This window comes from Spermophilus citellus (assembly GCF_964194105.1).
Source record: "Spermophilus citellus genome assembly, chromosome: 4".
In the NCBI taxonomy this organism is placed as follows: domain Eukaryota; kingdom Metazoa; phylum Chordata; class Mammalia; order Rodentia; family Sciuridae; genus Spermophilus; species Spermophilus citellus.
The window spans coordinates 122,626,515-122,649,520 of NC_138185.1; the positions used below are offsets into that span (position 1 = coordinate 122,626,515).

Consider the following 23,006-nt stretch of genomic DNA (forward strand, 5'->3'; position numbering starts at 1 on the left):
GTTCCATCCCCAGTACCAAACACACACACACACACACACACACACACACACACACACACACGTAGATTATATATGTTTGTACGTATAAAAATGATAATAATAAAAAGAAATGGTTATGAGAATATGTAATGATGATAGATAGAATTGAAGAAGCACTTACTTGTGCTAAGCACTATTGTAAGAACTGTATGAGGATTAACTCATTTGTTCTCTGCATCAACTCCATTAGGAAGAAACTGTCACTATTCCCATTTTACAGGGGCTCAGTTGGTTCTATAACTTATAATGAACATTCTAGTCAATGAGTTGAGGCAGTTAGACTCTTAAAAACCACATGATTCTGCTTCTCAGTAGAGGGCTGAAGTTATTTTTTAAATAATAATAATAATAAGTAGTATATATGTGTGTGTTTAAGAAAGTCTGGAAGGCCTGGAGTGAAAATACTAATTTGAAGCATTATTATAAAAGGCTATTTTTAAAAACCCTATTATATATGCTGCTATTCTTTCAGAGAGATAAATTTACTCTGTAATTTTAGAGTTCACTCCCTCAGTTCTACCATACACTCATGTTCATGAAGTGGATGGATGTCACTCTTTCATATTGAGGGTTAGCATTATTGGCATTATTGGATCTAAAAGGATTCTTTCTCAGTTTCTTCCAGTTTCAGTCTGCACAATGTTTAGAATTCTCCACATGTTAAAAGGTATATTTAAAATACAAAGACTCCCACTACAGAATGATTCCTGGCATTCTTTACATTTAAAATCTCTAAAGCTTTCCTTTTTCTTCTTTCTCATTTTAAGAGACAGAGAAAGGATGAAATGGAGAAATGTTTACAGAGCAGTTTTTATTTCTGTCTTGGTCTCATTAAACTGACATTATTTAAGTCATTACATTCATTTAGAAATAGCTTCCAGACCAGCTTCTCTTTGGGTACAGGGCTCCTGGGACCCTCTGCCCCTCTCTGAGCCCAGTTTCCCTATCTCCTGGTCCTGACGACAGTCTTTGCTCTATGTATACTCCTTTCTGGTCATTTCTACAGTGCATGGTTTCTTGCTACTAGAACACTTCCAGCCGTGCTTTAAAACAACCTCCAGAGTGACAGCAGTGGATGCCCAAGTGCCTGCCCTGCCTGGGCCAACCCCTTCTGCATAATCTCATTTGCTACTTACATTAGCCTACTGAGTAGGTATGATTTTCCTGGGTTGTTAGGGGATGAAACTATAATCGGAGAGTGTTGACAGCTTGCTCAAGGTCCCATAGCCAGAGTTTGTACACAAATTTGGCTCCAAAACACACATTTTCCTCTTTATCCCAACTCACGGTGATTCATTCAGTTTTGTGGGCTTTCTTTTTATTTTTCTAAGCTGGGGGAGGTAAGGAGACCCTGGAAAAAGGGTGGGGGATTTTTACAAGAAAAAACTATTTTTGCATTTTGTGATCATGAATATATCTTACTTACTCTTTTGAGAAGGTGTGTTAGCTAAATATATTTTGAAAATTAAAAGAAACACACACTCATACATACACACATAAAATCTTATGCTTTTCCATGCTTCTGTAATTCATACTGATTGATGGAAAGATCACTGTGATCTGACCTTTACACTCATTCCACAGCCCGGTCTGCTCTGAATTCCTCTACATAGTCATGGAGTAAACACAGAGACAACATTATTAGTAAAACAAAATATATGGTATTTATTAAACATATGTGATATAGGTAATAATATCAAAGTACAGCATGCCTGAACAGATTACTCATTCTTCCAACAAAAACACCAATTGATACTGAAAACATTAAATGATTAAATTTCTGCAACATAAAAAATTCTCTTTAAGTTAAAGTGAAAAAAAAATCACAGGTTGAATAAATATGGTGATTTCAGCTGATCCTACAAAGGCATAAGGCACAAATTAAAATAAGAGATTAGCAATCAGAATGAAGCTTGTATGGCCCACACAAGTCTCTAATGGTGGCTCCTACAACCCTGCACAGAACCTCAACACCAAGAGGAGAGAGCATTGTACATTGGGAATCCTTTCCTCGAGGTTCAAGTTTTTCCAGGTGCCCATACTTCTTGTGAAAAGGCTTCTTTGTGCCAGAGAAACACTGTCTCTAATACTTTTATGGGTAAACAAAACTTTCGTGCTATAATAACCCACCCTGGCATGAGTAACATGAAATTTCAAACTAATGCCCTTTCCCTTCCCAACCAAACTCTAGCAAAACACAAAATAAATTGTGAAATTCTGTTAGGATTTCAGTGTCTACATGAGAAACAAATGACGATACAGTACAGCAGGGTAACATTGGTTGGGTGTCTGAAATATGACCTTATAGACCTCTTCCTTCTGTGTCCCCTCTGCCTTCACTTTCCTTCCTCTCTTGGAAGTAGATCAGAGGCTCAGCAATTTTCCACTCCTGTTTACACCGTGTGTATGAGGAAGCAACAGTCACCCTTTCCTGACTTGAAGCCACAAGGTTTCAGGGGCTTTGCCACCTGTACAAAGTGCATGTACCCACATGCCTACGTCAGTGTTTTCTTCATGGTCAACTCCAGGACTCTCGTGTACGGGGTGTAGTTTCTAGAAGGTATCACAATCTCGCGAGTCCGGCCTGTTTGGCTGCAAATGAGAAAAGGCAGGTCAGGAAGAAGAAACAAAAAACTCTACATTCTTCACATGGCAAGATGACTCTCTAAAATGGCTTTTCAGCATTTAAAAAACAAAAAGACTGCAGTTTAATATTTTACTCAAACATTACAAAAGAGACCTGCAATGGACTGAATGCTTTGGTCCTTCCAAACTCATGCTGAAATCCAAACCTTTAAGGTGATAACTTTAGAAAGCAGGGCCTTCGCAGGTGATTAGGTCCTAAGGGTGTGATACCCATGAGTGAGATTAGTGCCTCTATAAAATAGACCCATCATCTCATGTGCCACAAGAGGACATGAGGAAAAGGTGTCATCCATAAGCCAGAAAGTGGGTTTTCACCAGAAAACCAAATTTTAGTCTTGGACTTCCTGGTTTCCGGAAGAGTGAGAAACAAGTTTCTGTTTTTCAAGCTTCTCAGTTGATGGCATTTAATAATAGTAATCCAAATATATTAAGACAAGACCATAATTTTTGAAACTTTTAAAGGTGTACCAGGCATCAGTGATTCCGAAAAATATAAAACATACAATCAAGGAGTGCATACCTTGGCAGGAAAAACATGCAAATAAGTAACTTTAATATAATGTGTTAGGTACTATAAGAGAGACGTAAAGAGCTGTGTTGGATATTCTCTGTTTGCCCATACATATCTACTTTCCATCCCTCTTCACTTGCTGTATGCTCTAGGAAGCTGACTTGAAGGTCAGCATCAATGGACTTCTTGCCCGTTTTGTTCTAATCAGCTTGGAGATGGCAGCTAAGAATCATAGAATGGGTGGACAGAGAGTCAGGACATTTCTTTCTTCCAGCTAGGCTGCAGCTGGGTAGCTTAGTACATTCCTCTCTCAAAGGCCAATGCTACATTTCTGCCCTTGCTCTCTTTTACCAGCATTCTCCCCTGCCTCTTCAGGCCTATGGTGGTGCTACGGTTTGGATATGGATTGGTGTATCCACCAAAGGTTCATGTGCTAGAAGCTTGGTCCTCAGTGTGGCATGGAAAGGTAGTGGCACCTTTAAGAGATGGGGCCTAGGTGAAAAGGGCTCTACCCCATGCTGGATTTATGGTCTGGTGAGAGTGGACTGGGGCTAGCAGGGGTGGATTAGTTTCTCAGAGCAGGTTGTTATCAAAAGAACAAATATTGGCCCTCCTCAAACTCTTGCTTCCTGTGTCACCACATGACTTCTTTTTCTTTTTCCACATGTGCACCCAACATTGTGATATCATCTACCATGAAATGCAACCAGAGTGACATAAAACAGACTAAGACAAGTGGTTATGGCTTCCACTATTGCCAGCTCTGGAGCACAACACTATTTCTTGTTTATTTCCCATACAGTTGCCCAAACATTTCTAAATAGCCCCTTTGAACTCCTTCAATTTTCCCTTCCTCTCAGGACCTTGAGCAATGAAGATGAACACATGATGAGTTAATTGAGGGCAGAATAATTTAGCATCACCAAGAAATTCACATCCGGGAATTTATACAGGGAAGGTGAATCTTGAGGGATGCCTGGCATCATCAAGTAGGCAAAGAGGAGATGGGAACTTCAGGCTGAAGGAATCATATGTGCCAGGGCAAAGGAGGGTGAGCAACAGAGACATGTTTGGTATGAGTAGAGCAAGGAGTTCATAATAAAAAGTGGCAGAAAAAGAGACAAGTGGAGAAGGACCCTGAGTGCCTTGCTAAGGAATTCAGGAGGGGATAGGAAACCATGATGTATTTTTATTCTAGCAAGATTTCTCTGGAATTGCTGAAAGTTATCTATGGAAAAGCTGGCCTGAAGGTAGAAGGTTAGCAAATTCTTGGTGGTTAGGAAGTGAAAAAGAGATGAGAATTCCAACAGGAGTATCAGAGGTGAAGTAGCAAGTTCAGGGAGATATTTAGGAGGCAGAATTAACAGGAGAATGAGACTAAAATGGAGACATAACCCTTTTTTTATCCTTCTGGATATATAAGTCAATTAAATTTCCTAGCTTCTCTTACAGTTAGGTGAGCCATGTGACTAAGTGGGCAGAAATGGTTCACATTACTTCAGGCTTAGCTCTTACTGCCTTTCTACATATTCCTCCATGCTCCCTTTCCTTTCCCTTTTATGCAGACAATGCAGTGGAGGGTCCAGGAGGACTCTAAAAGCCCAGGGGATCACTAGATGAAAGAATCTTGGGTTCCATTATACACAAATCAGCAAAGTAGCAGGATATAAAATTAACACTCACAAATCAATCATGTCCCTATACATCAGTGATAAATCAACTGAAAGAGAAATTAGGAATACTATCCCATTCACAATAGCCTCAAAGAAAATAAAATACCTGGGAATCAATCTAACAAAAGAGGTGTGAGACTTCTACAATGAAAACTACAGAACACTAAAGAAAGAAATTGAAGAAGACCTTAGAAGATAAAAAGATCTCCCATGCTCTTGGATAGGCAGAATCAATATTGTAAAAATGGCCATACTATACAAATTCAATGCAATTCCTATTAAGGTTCTGATGACATTCTTCATAGAAATAGAAAAAGCAGTCATGAAGTTCATTTGGGAAAGTAAGAGGTGCAGAATAGCCAAAGCAATCTTTACCAAGAAAAGTGAAGCAAGAGACATCACAATACCAAGACCTTAAATTATACTACAAAGCTACAGTAATAAAAATGGCAAGGTATTGGCACCAAAACAGACATGAAGATGAATGGTACAGAATATAAGGCACAGAGACAAACCCACATAAATACAGTTATCTCATATTAGACAAAGATACCAAAAACATTCATCGGAGAAAATAAATAAGCCAATTACAAAAAAATGAAATAAGCCAATTCTAAAAAACCAAAGGCCTGATGTTCTCTCTGATATGCAGATGCTCACTCAAAATAGGCATCTGCTGGGCTGGGGCTGTAGTTCAGTAGTAGACTACTTGCCTAGCATGCATGAAGCACTGGGTTTGATCCTCAGCACTACATAAAAATAAAAATAAAAAAACAAATAAAATAAAGGCATTCTGTCCATCTACAACTACAAAAATTTTTTTTAAAAATAGGCATTTGCTTGTAAATGGATAGAACTGGAGACTATCATGCTAAGTGAAATAAGCCAATCCCCCCAAACCAAAAGCCAATGTCCTCTTTGATACATGGATGCTGATTCACAATAGTTGGGGTGGGAGAGTCAAGGTTCACCAGATTGAATAGAGAGGAATGGGGGAACAAAAGGGAAGGTAGGAATGGGAAAGACATTAGAATGAATCAGACATAATTTTTCTATGTTCATCTATGAATACATGACCAGTTTAACTCCACATCATGTACAACCACAAAAATGGGAAACTATACTTCATGTAAATATGATATGTCAGAATACATTCTACTGCCATGTATAACTAAAAAGAAATTTAAAAATTTTAAAAAAAGAATGTTTGGTTCCTGAATGACTCTGTGGAGTGGGGCTAATACAACCTGTCTTTGACTATGATGTGAAAAATTAATATTTACAGTGCTGAGCCACTGAGATTTGTGGATTACTGCATTGCAAAGCTATATTGCTTGTGCTGACTAAAGCAATGATGAAAAGCATATGAAATATGAGAGTCAACCTTTCCCCTAACTTCCCACATCCAATCATTCACAAAGTGGTGCAGGGTGTATCAGAAGCATGGTGGCCAGATCTTAAACTTCACATGTCCCCCTCCAGACATCCACCATGTCTTCCCATGTTTTCCATCCCCCATAGACACCTTGAAAATGACTCTTTCATACAGGCTCAGCCATGCTACAGGAAGCATCTCATGTTGCACTCCTTGTATATATTTGTTTCCATTGCTAGGTATAATTTCTCTGAGGGGAAAAACCACATCTCAGTCATCTTCATGACTCCAGCAGCTCACACAGGCTGGACACAGCTGTCATTTTACATAGAGATGACAATGGACACCAGAGACCAAGGGAATTTTGAGGAATGAGTGGTCCCAGTGTCACCTTCCATGAAGAGATATCCATGGGACCTGGCACTTCAGGAGTCCCTGGAGACCTGGCCAGGCAGTGTAGGCAAATGGCAGGGGCAGAAACCAGATGGCAATTTGTGCCAACTCCTGTGAAAATTCCTCAAAACAGAAATGGTCTCTGGTGACAATATTCTAAAAGCCCATAAAATGCAGAAATATTTATAAAGGTGAACCTTCTGGGTTTCAACAACAGGCACTCATATCCCAACCTTCCAAAAAAAAAAAAAAAGTGGCATATTTTGTTAAAGCAGGTCACTAGGAAACAACAGGATTTCAAGAGCACAAATAATTTCAACCACAGAACTGAAATTCACCTACTTTCTTTAACACATTCAGGCTATTGTTAACCTTTTATTAATCCACAAAAGGGCAATCCTCCTCCTCCACATCTGGGGGCAGTATTAGCAGAGTCAGAAAACAAAGCTTTGACCAAAAGTTGACTTTGCATTCCAATCTCTACAACAGAAATGTGAAAATGTGAGCATTTTAAAGCACATACTATGTGATCACTATTTGTGATCATGGGGAATTTTTTTTTTATCAAATTGTACCTATTAAGGCATCATTGATGAATTTTCTGGAAAACATGTTTCAATTCACCAAGGGCAGAAGAAAGAAAAGTCTCTTTTTCTTTTGGATTTTCACTTTTCTCTGTAGATGAAGGCTAGACAATCTGAAATTGTTCTCCATGGCTTTAATTAACATGTATCATACTTTTTAAACTGAACTTCTCTGTTTTTTTTTTTTAAAGAAAGAAAGAAAAGAAAAGGGTGTTTAAAATCCCCTGAACTTTCAGTGAGTCACTCCTTACCCTTTTCTCTCCCCTCACCTTAAGAGATCCTTGCTCACCAGAAATTCAAGGACACAAAGGTTAGACAGAGGGGCAGAAGTTGAAGAGGAGACAGTAGGGGCAGGGAGAGGGTACTGAGTAGATTCCACTCAGGCGAAGACTAGTCTCAGGCAGGCAGGTGGCAATAGGAGTGAGAAAGTCTGTAGCAAGTCAGGATGAGCAAGTGAGCTTAGGAGCAAAACAATCCCCAGCTCAGCAGCGACTGCCATACACTGAGCTGGGGAAGTAATGGCGGCATCCAGAGAAAAATGTACTCTTTCATTTATTTCTGCCTGTTATCTCACTTGGTCCTCTTGCTGGGTCAGGAGCGGATTACCACACCAAATCTTTCTTTTTAAGGTGAAGAAACTGAAACTCAAAGAGTTTCTACCCAAAGGTACAGATAAAGCAGGAGGCAGATCCATGACCCAAACCCAGGTATAACTTCTAAACCAACATTCTTAACCACTTCTAAGAGGGACTGACTTTGAAGAAAGAGATGAGGAGATCAACTAGAAAAATGAGGAAGAACAAGTGGATGCCTGCTGAGATAGCCCAGCAGTGGGTGAGGAATGGGGACTCCTGTGGACTCAGGGCTCAGGCACAGGGAGGAGAGGTAAAGCCATGAGAACAAATACAATATTTTCAGGAACTACTGGGAGCAAGATAGAAGCAAGAGGAGCTCCCACTTGGGAGAAGAAAGAGGCACCATCAAAGAAGATGGAGAAAGAGAACCCAAGAAGGTAGAGAAAGGACCAGGAAGGGAGAGTCTTAAGGAGCTGAGAGTTTAATTGGAGGGCGCAGGCTATCAATCCATTTCATAAATCCACTAATTGCCATCATTAAAATTAAGTTAATGAAACTGTGTTAGCATATCCAAATTTATTTCTACTTGACACAGTGTTTTGCATGTGAAATCAGTTTAATTAATAGTAATAGTAGCTAATTTTAATTAAGTGCTTAACTTCAGTCCAGTTATTATGCTAAATGCTGTGTATACTTTTTCAATTCATTCTTATAGCAATCCAGTGAGATTTGAAATTATTTTCTTCATCCCCATTTTAAGGATAAAAGAGTTGAGGTTTCAGAGAGGTTAGATAATTTGCCCAAGGCTGCAATCAGTAGCAGCTAGTGGGACAGGGAATCCAGGGCATCTAGACTCCCCAATTAGACCACACTGCTCAGTTATTAGTCAGAAAATAGGGTGTAAGAACAAAGCACTTTTGTGTAATTGAGGTTTAATTCAATACTTTGATTGATTGAAAGTATTCTGGAGGTGACTGTTCAAAAATATTCTGGAAAACACCTTGGACTCTTTTATTAATTAGATGCAAGTCTGAAGTCCAAGTAATAACCAGAAATTTTGTTAAAACATACATGGCACAATTTAGCAACTCTATCAAGTATTTTCCAGCTACAATGTACTCCAAGACTCAGGCCTGCTTCTAACCCCAGCTGTGTGGCTTCCAGCGAGTCACTTTATTTCTGTGGGGTTCTGTTCTGTGGCCTATAAAACAAGGGGATTCAACTAGGACAGGGATGGGAGAGTCCAATTTATTTCTGACCACAGAACTCGATTCAAACAAAATCTTACTTGGAATCCAATATTCAAAACGGACTCAAATTGTTGTGGGGAGGGAGGGAGGCCCCCAGGTCAGGACCTCACTAACCCTTCTTCACCCCCAGCTGTGAGGCCTTTCCAGGAGTCTTGGCTCAGAGTGAGGCAGTTCCAAGAAGCACAGGTGGAAAACCACTGCCCTGAGTTATCTCCCAAACTCCTGCACCCTCACCAGCAGGAACTGCCCTGCGCCTTTCACATAGTAGGCACTTAATAAATAATTGTGAGGAAACGCATGAAATATGACTCTGCCTTTTCGGAAATGTGGCTATGTAGTTTTCATTTCCTCTGCTGACTGACCCAGGTAGTTAAAGTGCTAAGATGGATCCTGGGGGAAACCAAATGTTACATTTATGGAAAAGCTGCTTTTAGATACTGAAGCGGCTTCCAAGTTCACCGTGGCCATAAGTTAAGGGTCTGTCAGCACTTCCATTATGAAAACCACTTTGTGGTTTCATAACTTAGCCATAAAAGTTTGCCTCAGGCTCTGCTTGGGCATACAAATTGAAAAGCTTGTTTTAAGCCAAAATGTGGGAATTAGAAAACAAACAATTTATTGGTTTCAGACATAGTTTTGTACCCGACTTAGCCAAACAAGATTTATTATGTGGGCAATTAGAGTGGACTAAACCACTTGGTTCTTGAAAAACAAAAATGGCCAAATTATTTATATTTCAAAAAGAGTCCCTGAACACAATCAATCATTCTTTTTAGTTATATTTTCATCACATACGCTGTATCACACATTGATGAAACAGTCTATTTATGTATATTTGTTTAACACTTTCTGTTAATTTTATCAGAATGACAAAATTGCCTTTGTCTTTACCAGAATACAAGAAATGTAAATAAGAACATTGTCAAAAAAAAAAAAGAGCTTTATGCTGCTTTTGATAATTTCTTTGAGGATGATGAGTGGCTTATTTTAATGAGTAAAAAAAGCATCCTTAATAAATTTTTAAAAAGTAAAGTAGGGTGGGCAATGAGGTTTTCTCTTACAACATTACAGATGGTAGAGACCTGAGATGTTGCCTGGTCAAACCGCTGACTTCAGAGACCAGGACACTGAGGTCCAAGCAAGAATGACCTGCCAGAAGCATTCCTGCTGGCATTTAGGAAGCCGGAACCAAGGACTCCTCATCCCAGCTTGGTGACTGGCTTATCACTCTTTCCCACCAGATATAACCATTCAAGTTTCCAGGATTCAACATTTTTTCTGGGCCACCAGTGTTAGTACAACACACACAAATGCCCCCGCTTATGCAAGAATCCCCTTTTGCACACAGGATATAAGGCATTTTGTGACTTTGACTAGCTAGATCACAAGTCACATGTCATCAGTACCCTTGTTGTAAATTTGTTTTATGTCCTCTTTAGGCCAGGCCCACTTGTGAGCAACTAGAAATGGGAAGTTAGTTATCAAGGGCAGACTACTAAGGCACAGGCTCTGATCTCACTCAGGAGGGACACAGGCCTGGGCATGAAGAGCAGCTTAACAATGAAGAAGCCAGTTCTGGCCCAGGCATGCCCTGAACTAACCAGGCTATTGACATCACAAATGTGCTGGTGACAGAAACAGATTGTTTATACATGAACCAGACCAAATGCTAGATAATACTCTGCTACAGCACTGGGGAACAGAAGCATCGGGTTCAAGATTCAGACCCTCTTTCTTTGACATTACCAAGGTACCTTGCACCACCCTCTCATACTGTCATCAATGTCTGCTACATATCTGTCTGTCCTTCCAGACTCTACTCTGTAGCATGAACCAAATTTCACTGCTCTCAGTGTCACAGGGGAGGTATCAACATCTAGTTGCGGAGTGAATGAATGAACAAATACTTGCACTCACTGGTATGTCCAATTTCTCTTTCAAAGTAGCTTTTCCAGGTCTTTCCTTCATTATCCCCTCCACCTTATATAATGTCTCTGTTCCCATGGAAACCATTCTGAACCCTCAGCAACCACCGCTTAGTTTTGCAGAAATATTTTTGGTAGAAAGAATGCAATTCTGTTAATAACCATCCAGTAAAAGTATTTTCTTAAGTCAAAGAAGAATCTGGGTCAGAAAAACAGGAAATTCTTAAATACCTGGGTAGAAGGTCACATCCCACTCCAATCTCTCTGGTTTCCACTTCAGTTTTGGATTGGGTTTCTGTTAAATAGTCCAACCTGCTTTGTAGCTCATTATTCTAGAAATAAGGGGGAAAGTACTTTTAGTCAACCAAATATTTTCTCACAAATATACAATTTATACACATTATTTGATTTCCCCCTTATGACATGGACATCTACCACAATGTATTTACTAAGCATCTCTTATACAATAGAATGTGAACAAATACATTGATTGAATCCTTTTACGTAAATCGGTGTGTGTACATACATGTACATCCAATTTTACATAAATGAAAACAACATATCCTAGTCTATAAAATAATCTGTTTTTTTTTAGTCAACAACTTGTTATAGGTATCTTTCCATGTTTACTAGTTTTCTTTTTGTCAGCAAACTATTTTAATTGGTTCTTATTATTCCATCCTACAGATGTTCATTGTTTATTTAACTAGTCTCTTATTGATGGGCATTTAGATATTTATCACTTTTTTGCCATTAAAAATAAGGTGTCGCTCAACTTTTAACACTCCCCCATTAAACTATAAAATGAGTAAGTCTATTAATTTAATTTAGTGGGAAATACCTCTATAACTCAATAATTAGTATTTCATAGGTGTGGAAAATTCAAAATCTCAAACATATAAAACAGAACAAGCTCCTTGGGATTAAAATTAACATTCTGAACAGTTTCTTTTTTTCTTTCTTTTTTTTTTTTAGTCCAGAGCCAAACATTACATAGGTAGATGATTAGATGCTCACGAACTGGAAATTTGTCCCATGAGGGAAATGAAGGACAAAGGTGCAAGAAAGTTGAGGATATGGGAATAAAAATAGATGAAGTGGTTGTATCTGAAATTTAAAGGGCAAATCACATAAAAAAAATCAGAAGTGGTTATCTCTGTGTACTGAGGTTTTCAGATGCTTTTAAAGAAGTTTTTTAATATATATTTTTGGTAATGCAAGGCTAAATTTCCAAGAGGCAATGACAGCATTTATCTTCCTGGCTCTATCCTTGAAGCATGACATGTAGGAGATGTCAGATAAAATGTATCAAATAAATAAATAAATGTATAAATACTTTTACAATGTTATTTGTCTAACTAGAAAAAATTAAAGCATTTGTTTTTTCTTATTTTCTTTTTATTTATTGATTTATTTATGTAAATTTTTTTATTTATATATGACAGAAGAATGCATTACAATTCTTATTACATATATAGAGCGCAATTTTTCATATCTCTGGTTGTATACATAGTATAGTCACATCAATTCGTGTCTTCATACATGTACTTTGGATGGTAATGATCATCACATTCCATCATCATTAATTTTCAAGTTGGAGCTGAAGCTAAGGCTCTAGTCTAAGATACTAGAAAGCACAAGGAAGTTTAAACATCTTTTGAAAATAGAAGCTTATTTATTTTGAAAAGAAATATGTAGGTTAGAGTCAGAAGCTCTCCCTCTGAAAGGGTGATACCAAAGAGCAAAGCAGCAGCTCTCGTGCAAACCCGTGTTCTTCACAAGGTAAAGGTCTCTGGATCCCTTCTGATAATTAGGGAGCAAAGAAAGATAATGCATTCCAGATTCCCAAGAAGCTAGCCAGCTTTGACAGGAGTATGGGCTCCAAATCTTTCACCCACTCCTTAGTATGAAGAATAGTGTTGGCTTACTGCCAAGAGGATGTCAACATTCTCTCCTCTCTCTCTCTCTCTCTCTCTCTCTCTCTCTCTCTCTCTCTCTCTCTCTCACACACACACACACACACACACACACAGCTTTCCTGGCAATATCTGGACTTTCCCATTTGAAAGGAAAGAGAAAGGCAAAAGAGACCTGCCACTGCGCTAAATCCAGCAATCCTGTGACCTTATCCCTTCTCAGTTTAAAGACTTTAGTCATAAGGATTTCACAGAACGCTGGGTCTAGAACCTATTCTCAGGGGGCATAAGAGACAAAGTTAGCAGATATGCTCCAAATGCTACATAGTGAATAATGGCTATGTAGCCCCAAATCCTTTGCTGTCATGGAAATTCTATCTATGTACATCAGGCAACCAGAGAAGCACAGAAATAAAACATTTATATTCATGAAAGTCCAATTCAATCGATAAAATATTGGTTTATCTTCTGTGTATCAGGCAGCCTGTGAAATTAGGTGAGGAGAATTAGTTAGCAGTTTTAATAGATATAGCATGATTTGCAACTCCAGAGCAGCTCAGACCTACAGAAGCACAGAGAACTGAGCAGAAAGAACTTTGTGACAACTTTCATTACAGGAAGTCACACAGAATACTAAGAGAATTTATAGGGGACAGCAAATTCAAAATGGGAACAGGGAATGGTGATTCTGGAGTTAGGCGAGTGAGAGTAAGAAAAGGCAAAGTAGAGAACTCCAGGACTGTAGAAACACACTAGGTTGAGAAAAGGCACCATGTTGCATTAGAACAGCAATTAATTATGAAGGGCTATGGATACTATTATAAGGAGTCAAAAGCCAACCCCATAAAAGCAAGGTCAGCACCAAAATTTCATAATCCCTTGGCTCCCAAGTGAAAATTGCATTAGAGGGAAATCAGACTAAAGACAGGAAGGGTAGCCCGGAGGGCCACTGCAGTTATATTGCTAAAAGAGTAAGAGCCACACTTCTGGTATAGAGGAGAATGTACCAAAAAAAACCAATCCTGCTGCAAATAATATCAATACATACTGGATAAGAGATAAAAGGCAGCTAACCAGGTTTCTAGAGAGTTAAATAGAGACAGGCAAGAGACCTGAAACTTGAAGCAAGTGATAAGTACTTCTTGTATTCTCTGTTTTGTTTATTTTTTCTTTTCATTTGTAGCTTTGCCTTCAGAGTAGCAATGCTGTGGTAGCAGCCACAGATAAAATAAAAATTCATCATAAAGACCATTGTTCTGGTAAAAGAAACCAAGAGAAGGAGTAAGGGCTGCCAAGAGAGAAGTCAAAAGAAAAGTGTGGGGGGATTGGAAATCTGTGCATAGACTCAGCTCAAGTGTCTGATAGATCCTTGAACCATGTTTAAAAGGGGTGAATTAAAAAGAGTTTGCAGCTAAGACTTAAATAATGGAACTCAGACCTGAGTTATCATCTATCCCGAGCTTGGCAGGGTGTAGTTGGGATCAACAAAATTCATTTCATTTTAATACAGAAACCTCACTAATCTTCACAACAAAGAAATAGAAACTAAAGTGTTATGGTTTAGATATGAGGCGTCTCCCAAAAGCTCCTATGTGAGACAATGCAAGAATTTTCAGTGGTGAAATGATATAGATTATGAAGTTTGACCTAATCAGTGGGTTAATCCACTGATATGGATTAACAAAAGTGGCAACTTTAGGAAGGTAGGGTGTAACTGGAGGAAGTAGGTCACAGGAGGTGTGACTTTGGGGCTTATATTTTGTCCCTGGCGAGCAGACCTGTTTCTTGGTTGTCAAGTCCTGAGCTGCTTTCCTCTTCTATACACTTTCACCATGATGCTCTGCTCACCTTGGACCCAAAGCAATAGAGTTGGTCAGCTAAGGACTGAACCTCTGAAATCCTGAGCCCCAAATAAACTTTCTCTTGTCTATACTGTTCTTGTCAGGTCTTTTGGTCACAGCAATGAAAAAGCTGGCTAAAACATCTTGTCTCCATAGCAAAGCACTTATAACACCCAGCTTACAATGCAAAAGTTCTTGACATCTGAAGAATCAGGAAAAATGTGATCTATTTTCAAGGGAAAAAGAATCAACAGACACCAATGTTGATATGACTCAGATGTTTAAATGTTCACATAAGGACTTTAATGCAGCTATCATAACTTTGATCAATGAAGTAATGGAAAAATATGCTTACAAGTAATGCTATAGTTTAAAAAAAAAAAAAGAAAGAAAATATAATAAAGGACCAAATGGGAATTTAGAATGGAGAAGTACAATACTTAAAATTTAAAAAAAAAAAATATTTTTGCTAGATAGACTTAAGAATGAAAATGATGCCAGGTATGGTGGTGCATGCCTGTAATCCCAATGGCTTGGGAGGCTTTAGGCAGGAGAATCAGGAGTTCAAAGTCAGCCTCAGCAACTGCAAGGTGCTAAGCAACTCAGTGAGACCCTGTCTCTAAATAAAATACAAAATTAGGCTGGGGAGGTGGCTCAGTGGTCAAGTGCCCCTGAGTTCAATCCCTGGTACCCTGCCTCCCCCACCAAAAAATAAATAAATAAATAAGGAAAAAGAAAATGACAAAGGAAGGAATCGGTAAATTTGAAAATATATGAGTAGAAATTATCCAAATAAAGGAAGATAAAGAATGAAAATAATAAATAGAACTTCATGGAACTATGGGACAATTTTTTGAGGGCTAAAAGTAAGAATACTAGAATCACAGAAAGAACAGGGAGGGAAACAAAAGCAGAAAAATACTCTAAGAAATAACGACTGAAAACTTTCTTGAATTTGGTGAAAGTCAAACATTTACAAAAGAAGTTCAGCAAAACAAACAAAAGAGCACAAGCAGAAATGAAATGGTAGACCAAAATCCAATCATATAAGTAAAATTACTATCAAATTATCCTTTATAATTAAATGTTGATGGGCTCACTGTAATTAAAGGCAGAGACTACTAGAATGTATGAAAAAGCTAAGTCTCAACTATATATTGCCTATAAGAGATTCACTTTAAATACAGAAAAACAGACCAGTTGAAAATGAGTGGATGGAATAAGATATAAAATGTAAATAATGAATATAAGAGGGTAAAAATGGCCATATTAATATGAACTAAAAAAATTCAAGGCAAAGAGTATTAACTAAGGTACTGACCAATATTTCATGATGAAAAGGTCAATTCATCATCAAGATGTAACAAATAAAAATGTGTACATATCTAAAAACAGAGGCTTCAAAACACAAAAATAAAAAACCAATAGAATTAAAGAAATAGTCTAAAAGATATTAAGGGATCTTAATAAACTCTCTCTCAGCAGCTGATAGGACAACTATTTAAAAATCAGGAAAAATATGTTATGTAAATGATATTATCAATAACCTAAATGTAACTGATATTTATAGGACATACACAACAACAGAATATATATTTTTCACAATATTTAATCAAAAGAAACCATATGCTGGCCATAAAACAAGCCTCAATAAATTTAAAATAATTAAAATCAGGGGGCTAGGGTAGTGGCTCAGTGGTAGAGCACCTAACCTTGCACATGTGAGGCCCTGAGTTCAATCCTCAGCTCCACATAAAAATAAATAAAGATATTGTGTCCATCTACAACTAAAAATATTTTTTAAAAAAAAGAAGAAGAATTAAAGTTAGAGCCGGGATTGTGACTTAGTCAGTGGTAGAGAACTTGCCTAGCATTTGTGAGGCACTGGGTTCGATCCTCAGCACCACATAAAAATAAATAAATAAAGGTATTATGTTCATCTATAACTAAAAAAAAAAATTAAAAAAAAAAGAATTAAAATCATACAAAGTAGGTTCTTGGGCCATAATGATATTAAGTTAGAAATTTAAAAAAAAATAAGATATCTAGGAAAATCTCAAAGATTTAGAAGTTAAACAACACACTTCTAAATAATCCATAAACCAAAGAAAAACCTCAAGGGAAATTAGGAAGCATTTTGAACTGGATGGTAATAAAAACACATCATATCCAAGTTTTGAGGATACTGCTGAAGCAGAGCTTAGAAGGCCATTCATGGCTTTAAAGGCTTATATTAAAAACAAACAAACAAAAAGCCTAAAATCAATGACCTAAGGTTCTGCCTCAAGAAGCTAGTAAAAGAAGAGTAAAGAAATCTCAAAGTAATGAAAAGAAAAAATTAATGAATACCTGAGAAAAACTCAATAAAATGTAAAACAGAAAATAGAGAAAATCAACAAAGCCAAAAACTACTTAAATTTTTCTAAGAAAATCAACAAAATTGATAACCCCATAGCTAGACGATTAAAGAAGAGAAAGAATGTACAGATCACCAATATCTAGAATTAAAGAGAGAGCAAAAGGAAAGAACTGAATAGCCAGGTGGGTAAAAAAGAATAACTCTTACTTGATATAAAACACAAAAATTACCTCATAGTGAATCATCTAGATGAAAAAGCTATAAAATCCTTAGGGGAAACCACAGGAGGAAATCTCTGAAAACTTGCAGTATGAAAAGATTTCTTAGTACCACAAAAAGCATAAATCACAAAAGAAAAAAAAGTCCAACTGAACTTTATCAAAACTAAAAATAAACATCTTTTCATATTTATCGTTAAGAAGGCAATTAAGAGAAATATTTGCAGCACATTTATCTGACAAAGGGCTGGATCCCAAATATATAAAGAACTCTTCTTACAACTCAATGAGAAACCAAAAATTCAACAGGCAAAATTCAAAGGGCAAAATATTTGAACAGAGACTTCAGAAACCAAGATATATGACTTGTCAGTAAAGACACAAAAAGATGCTCAAATAGGAAAGATATTCAACATCGCCAGTTATCAAGAAAATTCAAATTAAAGCCACAATGAGATGCTACTACATACCCTCTAGAACAGTTAAATTTAAAAACAAAAACAAAAAAACCCAGCAATGCTAAGTCTGAGTAAGGATGTAGAAAAACTGGTATATTCAAAGTGATGGTAGGAGAATACTGTATGATTCCACTTATATAAAATGTAAACAAATCTACAGTGATAAAAAGTGATTAAAAAGTGAACCCCTGCCCAAAAAAATCAGGGGGTACCTGTGGTGAAGGGGGGATAGTTTGCAGAGGGAAACAGAGAGTCTTTGGGGGAATGACAGAAATGTTCCTGTCCTGACTCTAGTGGCCACTCACAGGTATATTCACCTGTCAAAGCTCACTGAATTACAAGTGGAACATCTTTAATCCAAAATTATGAAATCTAAAACTTTTTACGCACTGACAGAGTGCTCAAAAAATTTGTATTTTGGAGCATTTTGGATTTCCAAATTCTGGATTTCCAAATTTTGAATTAGGGATATTCAACCAGTAAAGTCTGGAAATATTCCAAAATCTGATAGACTCCAAATACTTCTGGTCCTAAGCATTTCGAGTAAGGGATTCTCAATCTTCATACATTTTAAATGGATATATTTATTTATGTAAATTATACACAACAATGTTGATAGGAAAAGGTAAAAGATGATAAGCATCTACACATGGGTAGTTGAGGAAAGTTAGAGGAGGGACAGATTTAAGAAATATTTAAAAAGTAAAATTAACAGGACCTGACCCAGTGAAGCACAGAACATCTGCCTCTCAGTCTTGCAGAACTGGACCAGACTGTAAGACAATGAATAGCTTCAGACTGCTGACTGGACTATGCTCCATGAAAGACTGCTTCTGAGAATCAAATTGCAGCATTTTCCTGCTTTCAAATACTACCACCTTGTGTTTACATGTGTAATGAATACTACAAGGTGACTTGGAGGCTTGCGTGCCTCCCAGAAAGGAAAAACCCAGTGTGGCACCTTTGAGCATTTGGGGGAGCTTATGTACGTCACAAATGCATGGTAGTCACCTCCTTCCCAGCTCCCCTAAGACCCAGGAGAGTGAGCAACCAGGAACTGTAGCACATGCACTGAACAAAAATTCATCCAGTCAAAAGTAAATGGGGATATAGCTAATTAGTAGAGTCCTTGCCTAGCATGCACAAGGCCTTGGATTTGATCCCTAGCACTACCACACACACACACACACACACACACACACACACACACGTGAATGGGAAGCCCTAGTGCAGGCACTGCAGCCTAGTATTATAGGGAAAATGAATGATAGTCCCAACGATGCACCAGACATATTGAGAGGTTTATGAGGCACACAGCACATATCAAGTGCAGAATGGACAAAACCAAGACATTTGACTCCTTTCTTCTGACTTTAAAATTTAGGATTTTCAGCAGAGAAAAATGTAATGGAATAAGTCTCAAAAAGCCTTTCAGCCTAGTATGGTGTGTACGCCTGTAATGTGACTTGGGAGACTGAGGCAGGAGGATTGCAAGTTCAAAGACAGCCTCGGAAACTTAACAAGATTCTGTCTCAAAATAAAAAACAAAATGGGCTAGGGATATGGCTTAGTGGTTAAGCAACCCTGGGTTCAATCCCTGGTACCAAAAAAAAAAAAAAAAAATCCTTATGAAGATGTATGCTTAGAATTTTATTTTAGGAAAAAATCTTATATCAGAAGTAAGGAATTGAGATATTTTTGTCTCCTAAAGATGAGCAACACAGAATTGTTGGAAAAAAATAAAAAGGAAGAAGAATTTGTCTATTTTTGTTATTAGGAAGATTTTAAATCAGTTGATGATGGTGGAGTCTGATAGAGCCAGGCAAGAAGAAGCTTTTAGAAATTTGACGTGTGTTTTTGAGGGGGTGTATAAGTGTAAAATCTAATGAGTTTGAACACAGGTAAGTATTGATGATGAATACAAGAAACAAAGTAATCCACATTCTCAATTTTCAAAGAAAAAAAGGGTTCTAGATTGTCAGTCATGATAAAGGGAAGAGCCAGAACCTTTCTCTCAGTCCAAGATCAGGTACAGAATATTCTCCTGCACTGTTCATCTAATGTCCTGAAAATTCAACAAAGTTTTAAAACATTTATAAAAGTAATCTCAGAGATGATCTAAGTCCTCTTCTTTCCTTCCTCCCCGCTTTTCTAAAGATGAAGTAACTGAGCCCAGATTGTCAGTTGGCATGATTACCCTGAGGTTAAATATAGATAACAGCAGAATGTGGATAAGAATCTAAGTTTCGGGCTGGGGCTGTGGCTCAGTGGTAGAGAGCTTGCCAAGCATGTGTAAGGGATTCTCAATTTGAGGAAATTCTCAAACTGGGTTTGATCCTCAACACCACATAAAAATAAATAAATAAAGATATTGTGTCCATCTACAACTAAAAATCTATTTTAAAAAATGAAACAAATAAAATAAAGGTATGCTGTCCATCTACAACTACAAAAATATGTTAACAAACAATAACAAAAAATAATCTTAAGTCTCCAAATTGTTGAGTGATCAAGAAAGAATTAACATTGGGCAACCTTTTACAGTGTGTCAAGCACAGGTCTAAGTGTTTTACATGACATTATTTCATATAATCTTAAAAAAAAAATCCACGTTACAAATGCTGAGACTGAGGTACAGCAAGATAAGTCACGTGACCAGAGTGGCTCAGCTTGTAAGTGGAGGTGTCAGTATGTAAATCAAGAACCCCTAAGACAATGGAGTTAAATTAATGATGTGTTAGTAAATTTTTTTTCTCTTTCTAAACAGTACATATTTTCTTAGTTTGTACAATTCTCTTATCACAAGGGCAATTTAGTGAAGATTTTTCCTTTTGATATTTGAATCCTCTGAATGCAAACAGCACTATACATTAAAAAAAATAAAAACACCTCACTTTGTGTTAGTAAATTTTTAACATAAGGCTCTCCAGGGAGGAAAAAACTCCGATTTGCGATTTGCGGTGACTGTGATCTCCATGGTGTAAAGACTCCCTTCACAGCTAATTTCAAAGTACCCACGTGATATATCTCACTGAAAGTAGAATTGAGAAAACATGCACAGAATCATGTCTCATGAGCCAGTAGGAGGCAGCAGCTCCAGAACAGCACCAGGTGTTCCTGATGCTCTGTGTAGTCCTGAAATCCATGGCTCAAGAGAATAGCTAAAATGTTCCTGGGGGAGACGGAGGATGGAGAGGGGGGGCCTCAGACTGAAACTGAGTTTGCTGAGCAGGACTGCCGGGGTAAGGTGGAGGCATTGTTTGGGTGACCTTCTGATTCTTCTGTCAGCATCTCTTTCCTCTCTCCTAGAACCAGCCTCTTTCTGGACACATGGACCTCCATCGGGACACTCACTCTAACTTTCCCCAGGGAAGGTGTGACCCCTTTTACAGGGAGCTGTAATTTCAGAAGGAAATCTGAGAAATAGAAATGCTCATTCCTAAAGCAGAAGCTAGACCCAGGGACCATGGTGGTGGGGGAAAGGGTGGGCAGGAAGAGGGATGAGAAAAATGATAATTTACTCAGCTTCCAGAGACTGGAATTCTTGGGCCTTGACTCTGATACCAGACCCCTATGGGCCACAGGGGGCTTCTGGTTATGACTGTTGTAGGCAGCCCCTCAAAGCCAGAGTAAATGAAGACCCAGCTCATGATCCCTGCAAACAGGCTCAGGCTCTGATTCAGGCTTACCCATCTCCACTAACCTGGGCAGGTTTCCTAATGTCCCTGAACCACGGGTTCCCATCTATAAAATGGGGAGAATACAATCTAATTTGAAAGGAATCCCTTTTAATAAAAAAGAGAATGATACATTAAAAATTGAGTGTGAGCATGTGCCAGGTACCATGCATTCTCATTTCACTGTCACACATACGTAGGTGCATTTATGATCCCATTGTATAATTTTAAGAAATTTCCCCAGGTCACTCAGCTAATAAGAAGCAGATCCAGTGCTCACTCTTGGGTAAGTCTGATTCCAGTCTTCACTTCTTACATTATGCAGAGCATATGGAAAGTAACTAGCAATGTCCGACACACACTCCATACTTGATAGATGTCATTTCTTCCCTTTCCCCTTGCTTCATCATTGTCTCCTGTGCTGTCTCACTGGGGAAGGACAATCATGAGGAACACTGACAAGGACAGGTGCTTGGCAAACCAGCTTTTCATGGAATCTCAAAAGGAAAAGGCTTGATGCCAAGTTCTTAATAAAGAGCCTTTAGAGCAAATAGATTTTGGCTTCTCCTGATATTAATACCTCACCTCCCAAGGCTCTTCCAACCCCATAATTTCCTTCTCTGGAACCTATACAAAAATCCCCAAATGACTTTCAAAAAGTCAGAGAGTCAAGAATACTATGCATCTTAAAGTTTCAGGTGAATTAAGTCACCTCATGGTCACGCACTCAATATAACAGAAGAGCACTGGATTAGGAGTCTGTTTTTCAGCTGGCTCTGGCATTCTCTAAGCTGGGTGATCCTGGGCGACACCACTTATCTTCTCTATACTTCTGTGTTTTCATTTGTTCACACAGAAATAATAGTTCTTATTTTGCCTTTCTTAAAGTCACTGAGAAAATCATATGAGGAATGTAAGTGAAAAAAAAAAAAAAGACAACTATAGCCAAAAAGCAAAAGTGAGCAGCAAGCTGGCATGAGGAGAGTGAGATGGTAAAGAAAAAGGAGCTGTCAGAGCCTCATTTGCAGAGCTGGCAGTTAACCTTCAATCCATTTTATAAGGCCAGGAAATAGCCATATTTTTAAATTAAGTGTCAGTGGCAGGATCAGCAACATAAAATTTAATGGTAGGGAAAACACTGACTTCAAGAACCATAACTTCTTACCTCTCCTTCCAAGAAGGAAATCTTTTCTAAAAGCTGCAATATCAAGAGCTGTTTCTGTTGCACTTTTTTCTTTAATGATTCAATCTAGAAAGAAACAAATGAAAAACTGTCAATCAAAAGTATAGAACTGTATAAGTTAACCTACCGGGAGAGTCAGATGGCTTTGATTGTCATTTGAACAGAACCAGCACATGGATTTCTTTGTGTTTTCTAGAACAGCGCTGACCTGAGATGCTCTACACAGGAGGTCTGTGACCAGGGAAGCTTGGGCTTAGAGTTGTGATTTCAGAGTCACATCTCATTAAGTTTGTTTAGTGCAACATCTCCATGTTGGTTCTGCTGTGTGATCCTTAATAATAGCCTAGAGACAATTCAGGGAACGTGCTTTGGAAAATGCAGAC

General features: G+C 38.0%; 1 protein-coding gene across 1 annotated transcript in view; it reads right to left on the bottom strand.

The window, feature by feature from the left end:
* Positions 1 to 1,691: 1,691 nt before the first annotated feature.
* Positions 1,692 to 23,006, bottom strand: part of MYZAP (myocardial zonula adherens protein) — an 87,899-nt gene continuing 66,584 nt past the window's right edge. The window contains exons 11-13 of the mRNA XM_081291722.1: positions 22,606 to 22,689; positions 11,203 to 11,303; positions 1,692 to 2,631 (exon numbers count right to left, since the gene is read on the bottom strand). Coding sequence (XP_081147848.1) covers positions 2,535 to 2,631; positions 11,203 to 11,303; positions 22,606 to 22,689 — 282 coding nt within the window. The 3' untranslated portion in view covers positions 1,692 to 2,534. The remainder of the gene's footprint in view (positions 2,632 to 11,202; positions 11,304 to 22,605; positions 22,690 to 23,006) is intronic.